The sequence below is a fragment of the Salmo salar genome, chromosome 13, assembly GCF_965601325.2.
Source record: "Salmo salar chromosome 13, fSalSal1, whole genome shotgun sequence".
Lineage (NCBI taxonomy): Eukaryota > Metazoa > Chordata > Actinopteri > Salmoniformes > Salmonidae > Salmo > Salmo salar.
Genome location: NC_138303.1, coordinates 7,332,352 through 7,345,395, shown reverse-complemented (window position 1 = coordinate 7,345,395; position 13,044 = coordinate 7,332,352). Strand labels below are relative to the sequence as shown.

The following is a 13,044-nucleotide window of genomic DNA, read 5'->3' as shown; positions in this document are numbered from 1 at the left end:
ACAGGAAGACAGAAGAGCTTTAAGGTTTACTGGAAAACAGAAGAGCTGTAAGGTTTACTAGAAGACAGAAAGACAGAAGAGCTTTAAGGTTTACTAGAAGACAGAAAGACAGAAAAGCTTTTAGGTTTACTAGAAGGCAGAAAGACAGAAAATCTGTAAGGTTTACTAGAAGACAGAAAGACAGAAGAGCTTTAAGGTTTACTAGAAGACAGAAAGACAGAAGAGCTGTAAGATTTACTAGATGACAGAAAGACAGAAGAGCTTTAAGGTTTACTGGAAGACAGAAGAGCTTTAAGGTTTACTGGATGACAGGAAGACAGAAGAGCTGTAAGGTTTACCGGATGACAGGAAGACAGAAGAGCTGTAAGGTTTACTAGATGACAGGAAGACAGAAGAGCTTTAAGGTTTACTGGAAGACAGAAGAGCTTTAAGGTTTACTGGATGACAGAAAGACAGAAGAGCTTTAAGGTTTACTGGAAGACAGAAGAGCTTTAAGGTTTACTGGATGACAGGAAGACAGAAAAGCTTTAAGGTTTACTGGATGTTAGAACACCTTCATGTGAAGAAGGTGTCCCTTTAGTGTGAGATGTAAATGAACCAATATTTTTGACCTATTTTAATGTTGACCTATATAATAATGTTGACCTGTTTTAACATTGAACTCTGCTGAACATTGAAGGTGCAGAGGGTCCTTCAGGAACATATCAAGCAGGGAGAAGTAACGCTGTTGGTTTACAGAGGAGGTAAGCACCTTAGTCTGTATAAATAATATTACTATTACGACCACAAATACACTGTATTTACCAATATAAATACTAGTAATACTAATATTACTACTATTACGACCACAAATACACTGTATTTACCAAAATAAATACTAGTAATACTAATATTACTACTACTACGACCACAAATACACTAATATTACTACTACTACCACAAATATACTAATATTACTACTACTACCACAAGTACACTATATATACCTACTGTATATAAATACTAGTAATACTACTGCTGTTGATAGCCTTGGTGCAGTACCCTCATCCAGATTTTCTTCCTTTTTAAAAACACTTAATGTAACATCTAGTTTTAGTACTTTAGGTTTAAATACTCTTAATGTGACTTCAGTACTTTAGGTTGAAATACTCTTAATGTAACAAGTAACTTCAGTACTTTAGGTTTAAATATTTAACTTCAGTACTTTAGGTTGCAATACTCTTAATGTGACTTCAGTACTTTAGGTTGAAATACTCTTAATGTAACAAGTAACTTCAGTACTTTAGGTTGAAATACTCTTAATGTAACAAGTAACTTCAGTACTTTAGGTTTAAATACTCTTAATGTGACTTCAATACTTTAGGTTTAAATACTCGTAATGCAACAAGTAACTTCAGTACTTTAGGTTTAAATACTCTTAATGTGACTTCAATACTTTAGGTTGAAATACTCTTAACCTCTCTAGGGGGTGTTGGTCGGTAGCGTCCCACCTGGCCAACGTCCAGTGAAATTGCAGAGCGCCAAATTCAAAAACAGAAATACTCATAATAAACATTCATGAAACATATAAGTGTTATAGTATAAGTGTTATACATCGGTTTAAAGATTAACTTCTTGTTATTCCAACCACGGCGTCAGATTTCAAAAAGACTTTACGGCGAAAGCAAACCATGCGATTATCTGAGAACAGCGCCCAGCAGTACAAATCAGTACAAACAGTAACCAGCGAAGTAGAGGAGTAACAAAAGTCAGAAATAGCGATACAATTAATCACTTACCTTTGATCTTCATATGGTTACACTCACAAGACTCCCAGTTACCCAATAAATGTTTGTTTTGTTCGATAAAGTCCCTCTTTATATTCAAAAACCTCAGTTTTCTTGGTGCGTTTTGTTCAGTAATCCATTGGAACAAAGCGCGGTCACAACAGACAGACGAAAAATCTAAAAAGTACCTTAAAAGTTCGTAGAAACATGTCAAACGATGTTTATAATCAATCCTCAGATTGTTTTTGTCATAAATAATCGATCATATTTCAACCGGACAATAGCTTCGTCAATAGAAAAGGAAAAACAAGAAAGGCAAGCTCCCAGTCACGCGCAGGACTCATGTCTGGAAATTTCCACTGTCCTCTCATTGAAAGTGGTGTTTCTCCCTAATTTTTCAGAGTAAAAGCCTGAAATAATGCCTAAAGACTGGCCACATGTAGTGGAAGCCATAGGGATCGTGAACTGGGTCCTAAGTCTTTGTATGGTGGATAGGCTTTCAATGGAAAAACAGCCTTTCAAAATAATAGTACTTCCTAGATGGATTTTCCTCTGGTTTTTGCCTGCCATATCAATTCTGTTATATTCACAGACATTATTTTAACCGTTTTGGAAACTGTAGAGTGTTTTCTATCCAAATCTACCAATTATATGCATATCCTATCTTCTGGACCTGAGTAGCAGGCAGTTTACTTTGGGCACGCTTTTCATCCAAAATTCCAAATGCTGCCCCCTACCCTAGTGAGGTTTTAATGTGACTTCAATACTTTAGGTTTGATGTAACTTCAGTACTTGGGGAACAATAAGAGTAGTGTTTAGGATCCTCCCATCGAAGCAGAAACCACTTTAACTTTCAGACCAGGTTATTGTGTACGAAGTCCAGGATGGATTCACCTCCGAGTTTCAGTTCTCTCTGTGTTGGGTTCATTAATGACTTTCTAATGTGGTGAATAGATGAACTGCTGTCTTATTATTGAAATGATCAGCTGTTGTTATGAGCACTTTTCCTTTCACAAAATAGTGGAAAGTTTGTACGTAACACACAAATGAAAACAACACTAGGCATAATGCCTGTTGCCTAATGTTGGGACAATAAAGTTTTTTGAATCTATAATGTTGCTGTTGTAAATGGTAAATCATTATTGTTATGGCTAAGGTATTTTCTCTTCTCGCTCTCTCTTTGTCTCTCTCTCTCTTTGTCTCTCTCTCTCTCTGTCTCTCTCTATCTCTCTCTCTCTCCAGGGTCTTTCCTCTCTCCCGTCTCCCCTAACCTCTACAAACCCTTCCCCTCTCCGCTTGGCCCCTCTTCCCCCTCTCACGGCCTCCCCTCCCCATCCGACTTGCCTTCCACCTCAGATGCCTTGGTGCCCCTGCACCTCCCCCCCAGCAACAGTGGCCTCGCCCCAGCCTCACCCTCCACTGAACTCCCCTCCTTGGTCCAGAGTACCTCCTTCCTGGACTCAGTCCCGGTAACCATCACCCTGGAGCCCAGGGACTGGCTGGGGATGGAGGAAGGTGGTGGCCCTGGGCCTCCAGCCATGCCCCCTGGAGGTGGGGGAAGAGGGAGGGTGGGGCTGGGGGCCATGGCCAAGGGCCCGGTGGACGGTACAGGGGGAAGGGCCCGGGTGTCAGTCATGGGTCAGGAGGTGGAGCTACAGAGACGGCCAGGGGAGGGGTTTGGCTTTGTCATCGCCTCACAGGACCTCGCCAATGGGGGTGAGTCGTTTATAGTTTAGAACCTATTGCTGATCTAGGATCAGGTCCCCCTCTGTCCATATAGTATTATTCATTATGGTCTAAAAAGCTAACCTGATCCTAGATCAGCAACAGTCCTACTCTGAGACGCTTTGAGACCGGTCTAGATATTTACCCCCCCATCAGATGTGGTTGTAACGTCTGTCGTAGAGAGGGGACCAAAGCGCCGCGTGTTGATTGCTCATGATGAATATTTATTTTAACTCAAAACACTAAAGAAAAAATAACAAAGAGAAAACGAAAGCGCACAGTTCTGTCAGGTACAAAAAACTAAACAGAAGACAACTACCCACAAACACAGGTGGAAAAAAAACCCTACTTAAGTATGATCTCCAATTAGAGACAACGAGGACCAGCTGCCTTTAATTGGAGATCATCCCAAAAAACAAGAACATAGAAATAGAAAACTAGAACCTAAACATAGATATACAAAACATAGAAAAACACAAAACACCCCCCTGTCACGCCCTGACCTACTCTACCATAGAAAATAACATCTTACTATGGTCAGGACGTGTCAGTGGTCGTTCTGGAGTTCCTTCTGAAGCTCTTTCCCTTCTTCTACCTCTGTGGTTTTATTAATATAGAAGCACAAAAATGCATTGTACTCGTTGCCCTTTAGTGTAATCGTATTAGTGTGTACTGAAGTGATCTGGTAACTATACCATTTTCCCATAATCATAATGTAACTGTGAAATTGACATCAACATATTTTTATGTATCTTTTGATGTACGATCCACTTACAGTAAATGCTGTACAGAAACACAGTGATGTATGATCCATTTACAGTAAATTCTGTACGAAAACACAGAATGATATTTGATCGATTTACAGTAAATTTTGAACAGAGACAGAATGATATGATCGATTTACAGTAAATTCTGCACAGAAATACAGAATCATATGAAAATGGTATTCATAGATATTCTCTTCAACAGTATCTAGATTCTAGGTATTGATCGATATTCTCTTCAACAGGATCTAGATTCTAGGTATTCATAGATATTCTCTTCAACACTATCTAGATTCTAGGTATTGATCGATATTCTCTTCAATAGGTTCTAGGTATTGATCGATATTCTCTTCAACAGGTTCTAGATTCTAGGTATTGATCGATATTCTCTTCAACGGGATCTAGATTCCTGGTATTGATCGATATTCTCTTCAACAGTATCTAGATTCTAGGTATTGATCGATATTCTCTTCAACAGTATCTAGATTCTTGGTATTGATCGATATTCTCTTCAACAGGATCTAGATTCTAGGTATTGATCGATATTCTCTTCAACAGTATCAAGATTCTAGGTATTGATCGATATTCTCTTCAACAATATCTAGATTCTAGGTATTGATACTGTCGATATTCTCTTCAACAGGATCTAGATTCTAAGTATTGATCAATATTCTCTTCAACAGTATCTAGATTCTAGGTATTGATCGATATTCTCTTCAACAGTATCTAGATTCTTGGTATTGATCGATATTCTCTTCAACAGGATCTAGATTCTAGGTATTGATCGATATTCTCTTCAACAGTATCAAGATTCTAGGTATTGATCGATATTCTCTTCAACAATATCTAGATTCTAGGTATTGATACTGTCGATATTCTCTTCAACAGGATCTAGATTCTAAGTATTGATCAATATTCTCTTCAACAGTATCTAGATTCTAGGTATTGATCGATATTCTCTTCAACAGGATCTATATTCTAGGTATTGATCGATATTCTCTTCAACAGTATCTAGATTCTAGGTATTGATCGATATTCTCTTCAACAGTATCTAGATTCCTGGTATTGATCGATATTCTCTTCAACAGTATCTAGATTCTAGGTATTGATCGATTCATCAGTTTCATTAATTTCGTATTTCACATGAAAACGTATGAAGACCATCAGGCTTGATTGAGATGTTTTGTCTTGTAGTAATGTTGGTGCCTGCTGGAATTTCCATAAATCTTTATTTTAGCAATACATAAAATATATATTTCATTCGATTTTTTTTTAAGGTCAGTAGGTGCCCAACATAACAACAGCTAGTTAGTTGTGTGTTGGACACAGTCACTCATCTATAGAGGTCTATAGAGCCTGTCTGCCTTCCTGATTTCTGACTCTGTTACGTTACTTGTGTCATATTGACATAAACAACAGAAACACATGGTCCTGTTTTTTCAGTTGCTTTTTTTTCAAAGGACAGTTCATTACCTGTCTGTTGACTATGGTGCTTAAAGGTATGTGTGTATTTGTATTTCTTTCTGCAATAAAGATGATGGCGCCACAATAAAACACATTTACAATAGGTCTATATCTAAAAAATACATACAACACTGAGTGGACAAAACATTAAGGACACCTGCTCTTTCCATGACAGACTGACCAGGTAAATCCAGGTGAAAGCTACGATCCCTTATTGATGTCATTTGTTAAATCCACTTCAAATCAGTGTAGATGAAGGGGAGGAGACAGGTTAAAGAAGGATTTTTAAGCCTTAAGACAACTCAGGCATGGATTGTGTATGTATGAGGGTGAATGGGCAAGACAAAATACTGAAGTGCCTTTGAATGGGGTATGGTAGTAGGTGCCCGGTGTACCGGTTTGTGTCAAGAACTGCAACGCTGCTGACTTTTTCACTCTCAACAGTTTCCTGTGTGTTTTAAGAATAGTCCACCACTCAAAGGACATCCAGACAACTTGAGTTTATTTTATATTAACAGGGACGGTGTACATTAATCAACGTTTTAGTAAAAGTGCCGGTTTTAGCCAGCCGGCTAATTTTCAACCACAGTCCCTGGGCAGGTTATTAAAAACAATTACAATATAGACAATCGGTGAGCAGTGAGCACACGCAGAGCAACATAGGACAAGCAAGACACATCATACAGACAGAGCAACATTGGACAAACAAGACATAGCATACAGACAGAGCAACATAGAACAAAAAGCAACAAGACAAAATCCATCAAAGCAACAAAGTGTTTCCATACCTCACAAGCTACAGACAACATGGAAAGCGGCAATACACAGCTAGGGATTATGTTCACAAATCTGATTGACCTTTAGCCATGTCTTCATGCATTTTGTGAAAGTGTGATATGTGGTGCAGTTATGTGTGTCTGATGGTAGTGTATTCCAGACATGGGAAGCTCTCACAGAGAAAGCGGATTTACTAAAGGTGCTTTTCCTTAAGGGAACTATACAGTCACCTCTCATGGCAGACCTTGTGGATCTGCTGCCATATGTTTGGGTTTTCTGTTTAACTAAAATACTGAGTGGAGGGGGAGCTAGGCCATTTAGGATCTTGAATACAAGACATGCGTCGGTGTATTGCACAAGATTTTCCCAACTCAGGAGCTCATGCTTTCTGAGGATGTAACAGTGATGATGGCTATTGGGCTTCCTATCAAGCACTTTGAGAGCCTGTTTGTAGACAGACTGAATAGGTTTTAATGTTGTACAGCAAGCTTGGGCCCAACTAGTCAAGCAGTATGTTAAATGGGGAGAGTATCATAGATTTGAAGTACAGTTTTGCTACCTCTGTAGTCAAACAATTTCGTATGAAATCGGAAATTAGCCAGGTTGAATTTGGTTGTTTGAATGACCTTTTCCACCTGCTTTTTAAAAGAGAGATTGGAATCAAGTATGATGCCAAGGTACTTAAAATCAGATACCACCTGGAGCTTCTCCCCTGATACACAGACATCTGGTTCAGTAGCATCAGATACCGCCTGGAGCTTCTCCCCCTGATACACAGACATCTGGTTCAGTAGCATCAGATACCACCTGGAGCTTCTCCCCCTGATACACAGACATCTGGTTCAGTAGCATCAGATACCACCTGGAGCTTCTCCCCTGATACACAGACATCTGATTCAGTAGCATCAGATACCACCTGGAGCTTCTCCCCTGATACACAGACATCTGGTTCAGTAGCATCAGATACCACCTGGAGCTTCTCTCCTGATACACAGACATCTGGTTCAGTAGCATCAGTTGTCCTCTTTGTGAAGAACATGCCGACAGTTTATTTCACATTGAGATGCAAATACGAGTCACTAAGCCACATTGTAACCTGGACCATTACAGTAGTGAGTCACTGAGTCACTTTGTAACCTGGACCATTACAGTAGTGAGTCACTGAGTCACTTTGTAACCTGGACCATTACAGTAGTGAGTCACTGAGTCACTTTGTAACCTGGACCATTACAGTACTGAGTCACTGAGTCACTTTGTAACCTGGACCATTACAGTAGTGAGTCACTGAGCCACGTTGTAACCTGGACCATTACAGTAGTGAGTCACTGAGTCGCTTTGTAACCTGCACCATTACAGTAGTGAGTCACTGAGCCACTTTGTAACCTGGACCATTACAGTAGTGAGTCACTGAGTCGCTTTGTAACCTGCACCATTACAGTAGTGAGTCACTGAGCCACTTTGTAACCTGGACCATTACAGTAGTGAGTCACTGAGCCACTTTGTAACCTGGACCATTACAGTAGTGAGTCACTGAGCCACTTTGTAACCTGGACCATTACAGTAGTGAGTCACTGAGCCACTTTGTAACCTGGACCATGACAGTAGTGAGTCACTGAGCCACTTTGTAACCTGGACCATTACAGTAGTGAGTCACTGAGCCACTATGTAACCTGGACCATTACAGTAGTGAGTCACAGAAACGTGACACAACTGTGGGAAGCATTGGAGTCAACAGCATCTCTGTGGAACACTTACAACACCTTACAGAGTCCATGCCTCGACGAGTTGAGGCTGTTCTGAGGGCAAAAGGGGTGTTCTTATTGTCTGTTGTCTCTCTCTCTCTCTCTCTCTCTCTCTCTCACATACATACATACATACGTACACACATACGTACATACATACACACGCACGCACATACATACATACATACATATGTACGTATACACATACGTACGTACATACATACATACATACATGCACGCACGCACGCACGTACGTACGTACGTACAGTGCATTCGGAAAGTATTCAAACCCCTGACACACAGACTTTTTCTACATTTTGTTATGTTACAGCCTTATTCTAACATGGATTAAATAAAAAGATTCCTCATCAATCTACACACAATACCCCATCATAACATCACAATACCCCATCATGACATCACAATACCCCATCATGACATCACAATACCCCATCATTACATCACAATACCCCATCATGACATCACAATACCCCATCATGGCATCACAGTACACCATAATGGCATCACAATACCCCATAATGACAAAGCAAAAACAGGTTTTCAGATATTTGTACAAAATAAAAAAACGAAATACTTTATTTACATAAGTATTCAGACCCTTTACTATGAGAATCGAAATTGAGATCAGGTGCATCCTGTTTCCATTGATCATCCTTGAGATGTTTCTACAACTTGATTGTAGTCCACCTGTGGTAAATTAAATTGATTGGACATGATTTGGAAAGGCACACACCTGTCTATATAAGGTCCCACAGTTGACAGTGCATGTCAGAGCAAAAACCAAGCCATGTGGTAGAAGGAATTGTCTGTAGAGCCCCGAGACAGGATTGTGTCAAGGCACAGATCTGGGGAAGGGTACCAAAACATTTTCCCCAAGAACACAGTGGCCTCCATCATTCTTAAATAGAAGAAGTTTGGAACCACCAAGCGACCTGACAGAAGCCACTCCTCAGTAAAAGGAACATGACAGACTGCTTGGAGTTTGCCAAAAGGCACCTAAAGGACTCTAAGACCATGAGAAACAAGATTCTCTGGTCTGATGAAAACAAAATTGAAATCTTTGGCCTGATGCCAAGCGTCACGTCTGGAGGAAACCTGGCACCATCCCTACGGTGAAGCATGGGGATGTTTTTCAGGGGCAGGGACTGGGAGACTAGTCAGCATCAAGGGAAAGATGAACGAAGCAAAGTGGCCCAGCCAGAGCCCGGACTTGAACCTGATGGAAGATCTCTGGAGAGACCTGAAAATAGCTGTGCAGCGACGCTCCCCATCCAACCTGACAGAGCTTGAAAGGATCTGCAGAGAAGAATGGGAGATACTCCCCAAATATAGGTTTGCCAAGGTTGTGGTGTCAACCTCAAGGCTGTAATCACTGCCAAAGGTGCTTCAATAAAGTATTTAATAAAGGGTCTGAATACTTATAAAAATGTGATGAAATGTATAAAAAACTGTTTTTTCTTTGTCATTATGGGGTATTGTGATGTCATTGTGGGGTATTGTGATGTCAATATGGAGTATTGTGATGTCATTATGGAGTATTGTGATGTCAATATGGAGTATTGTGTGTAGATTGATTCGGGTGGGGAAAAAATACAATTTAATCCATTTTATAATAACGGAACAAAATGTGTAAAAAGAGAAGTGGTCTGAATACATTCCGAAAGCACTGTATGTATCAGTGGAGATTCCTCAGAGGAAGGTGAGGACCATCCTCAGTGAATTTCATAAAAATACAAATTGTGAAACATTGAAACATATATAAAACTATACGAAATATATTCACGTGACCAAATGTTTGATTCAAACACACTGTTTTTCAATGAAGGTCTACAGTAGCCTCAACAGCACTCTGTAGGGTAGCACCATGGTGTAGCCGGAGGACAGCTAGCTTCCGTCCTCCTCTGAGTACATTGACTTCAGTACAAAACCTAGGAGGCTCATGGTTCTCACCCCCTTCCGTAGACTTACACAGTAATTATGGCAACTTCCAGATGACGTCCTCCAGCCTATCAGAGCTCTTGCAGCATGAACTGACATGTTGTCCACCCAATCAAAGGATCAAAGAATTAATCTACTACTGAAAGCATAAGCTACAGTTAGCTAGCACTGCAGTGCATAAAATGTGGTGAGTAGTTGACTCAAAGAAAGAGAAAGACAATAGTTGAACAGTTTTGAACTAATTCATTTCTTCCAAAATGAAAGAGAAGCAGAGAGCGTGTGAGAGAGAGCTAGCTGTATTCTGTAGCATATTTGTTTCACTTTCACTTACTTAGTAATGTGTCAAATGCAGCTAGCTAGTTTAGCTTCTCTCCATCCAACCGACTGTCCATGTAGGATTGTAAAGAGCTGCAAACAAAGAGTACTTGAATGTTGTCAAAATTAGGTTAGCTAGCTGGCTATGGCTATCCAACACTGGAACTCTTACAAGTCAAGGTAAGCTTTTGGTTTTATAAATGTATTGCCACCGGTGTAACTGCTAAAGTGCTTGCTGACTGTACTGCATGATTATAGCTATTTACTAAAATGTTAGTTCTAGTAGCTATGTTGACGTGACAATGATGTAGGCTGTGTGTAGCGGTTATGATTTGGATTGGAAAGTGTATTTTTGCCCAGTCACATACAGCTGATTTGATATGCACTGAAGTCCACAAGCGAAGGGAAAAGGTGAGAGGAGGAGAGCGCGTAGATAGATACGAGAAGGACTTATATATATACAACCCTCTGTTTGTACGTGGCTGCTATGAAAGTGAACTGTGTTTGTGTGTAATCAGGGGTGCATTCATTGCGCTGATTCTGTTGAAAAACATTTCTTAACCTCTATAGGATGTGTGTGTCCCCCTAAACCAGGACGGTTGTTGCTAACGTGCGCTAATGTAACTAGAATGACGTTGTATACAACAGCCAACTTTCCGGGACATAGACATGTCTTATGTGGGTAGAAAGCTTCAATTCTTGTTAATCTAACTGCAGTGTCCAATTTACAGTAGCTTTTAAGGTGAAATAATGCCATGCTATTGTTTGAGGAGAGTGCCCAACAACAACAACAACAACAACAACAACAAAACGTTTATCACGGCAACTGGTTTGATACATTCACCTCTGAAGGTAAATAATGTACTTACATTCAGTAATCTTGATCTGATTTGTCATTCGGAGGGTCCCAGAGATAAAAATGTAGCATAGTTTTGTTTGATAAAATCAATTTTTATGTTAAAATGTAGGAACTGGAGTCTACAGTTTGACCCCACTGCTGTGTCTGGCTCCACACCCACCCCGCCCGGCCATCTAGATGTGTGAAAGTTAATGTATAAGCTAATGATCCATCATGTATGACGTTCCTGGGAGTGTGTAAACTTAAATGTTTTATGATCATTTTTGTGTGCTCTCTATAGTTATGTACTTGAAAATGTATCATTTGACCAATTGAGGCACATTTGGGCAAACTCCTGGCAAACTTGATACAAAATAAAAAATATAAAAAATAAATGCATGAAATGAAAGGTATGCATTCACTACTGTAAGTCGCTCTGGATAAGAGCGTCTGCTAAATGACTAAAATGTAAAATGTAAATGTAAAATATTGTGCAGTAATGTAATTCTTCACTGGATCAGTCTGAAACTTTGCACACAAACTGCTGCCTTAACCCCCAACCTTAATTTTAATTCTAAATCTAAACTTAACCTAAACTTAGGCCAGCAGCATACCACCCTACATCCCACTGCTGGCTTGCTTCTGAAGCTAAGCAGGGTTGGTCTTAGTCAGTCTCTGGATGGGAGACCAGATTCTGCTGGAAGTGGTGTTGGAGGGCCAGTAGGAGGCACTCTTTCCTATCCCAATGCCCCAGGTCAGTGATTGGGGACATTGCCCTGTGTAGGGTGCAGTCTTTCGGATGGGATGTTAAAGGGTTGTCCTGACTCTCTGTGGTCACTAAAGATCCCATGGCTCTTATCATAAGAGTAGAGGTGTTAACCACCCTGGTGTTAACCACACCCTGGTTAAATTCCCAATCTGGCCCTCATACCATCATGGCCACCTAATCATCCCCAGCTTACAATTGGCTCATTCATCCTCCTCTCCCCTGTAATGATTCCCCAGGTTGTTGCTGTAAATGAGAATGTGTTCTCAGTCAACTTACCTGGTAAAATCAATTAAAAAACAAAAAAACAACAACCCTAAACCTAACTCCTTGACCTAAAATAGCCTTGAGCTCAACCAATGCCATACTATTGTAGGAGCATTCAGTTCATACCATGTAGTAAATGCTGATCAAATCTATCCAGATCAGGATATTCTCTGTAAATAGAGTGAGCCCCCTACAGAGAATGTTGAACATTGGCATCCTTTGACGTGCGTGCGTGTGGTTTTACTATCCTTGTGGGTTCCAGAAGTTCTCACAAGGATAGTAAAACAAGGAACCTTGGGGGACAAGTGGGGACACTTTGCCGTCTCCACAAGGATAAAATCTATTTCGGGGTTAAGGAGTTACATTTACGTCATTTAGCAGACGCTCTTATCCAGAGCAATTTACAGTAGTGAATGCATACATTTCATACATTTATTTCCATACTGGTCCCCCGTGGGAATCAAACCCACAAAACCTGGTGTTGCAAACACCATGCTCTACCAACTGAGCTACACGGGACCATTTAGGGTTAGGGGTTAGGATTAGAGTTTGGGGTTAAGGGTTAGGGGTTAGGATTAGGGGTTAAGAATTAGGGTTAGGAGTTAGGATTAGGGTTTGGGGTTAAGGGTTAGGGGTCAGGATTAGGGGTTAAGGATTAGGG

At 40.3% G+C, this 13,044-nt stretch overlaps 1 protein-coding gene across 3 annotated transcripts in view; it reads left to right on the top strand.

Annotated features, from left to right (window-relative positions):
* The window catches only part of LOC106566317 (membrane-associated guanylate kinase, WW and PDZ domain-containing protein 3), a 242,739-nt gene that overhangs the window by 146,599 nt on the left and 83,096 nt on the right, over positions 1 to 13,044 (top strand). For all 3 annotated transcript variants that reach the window (XM_082959784.1, XM_082959782.1, XM_082959783.1), the window contains exons 11-12: positions 680 to 743; positions 3,009 to 3,482. In XM_082959784.1, the coding sequence (XP_082815910.1) occupies positions 680 to 743; positions 3,009 to 3,482 (538 nt within the window). The remainder of the gene's footprint in view (positions 1 to 679; positions 744 to 3,008; positions 3,483 to 13,044) is intronic.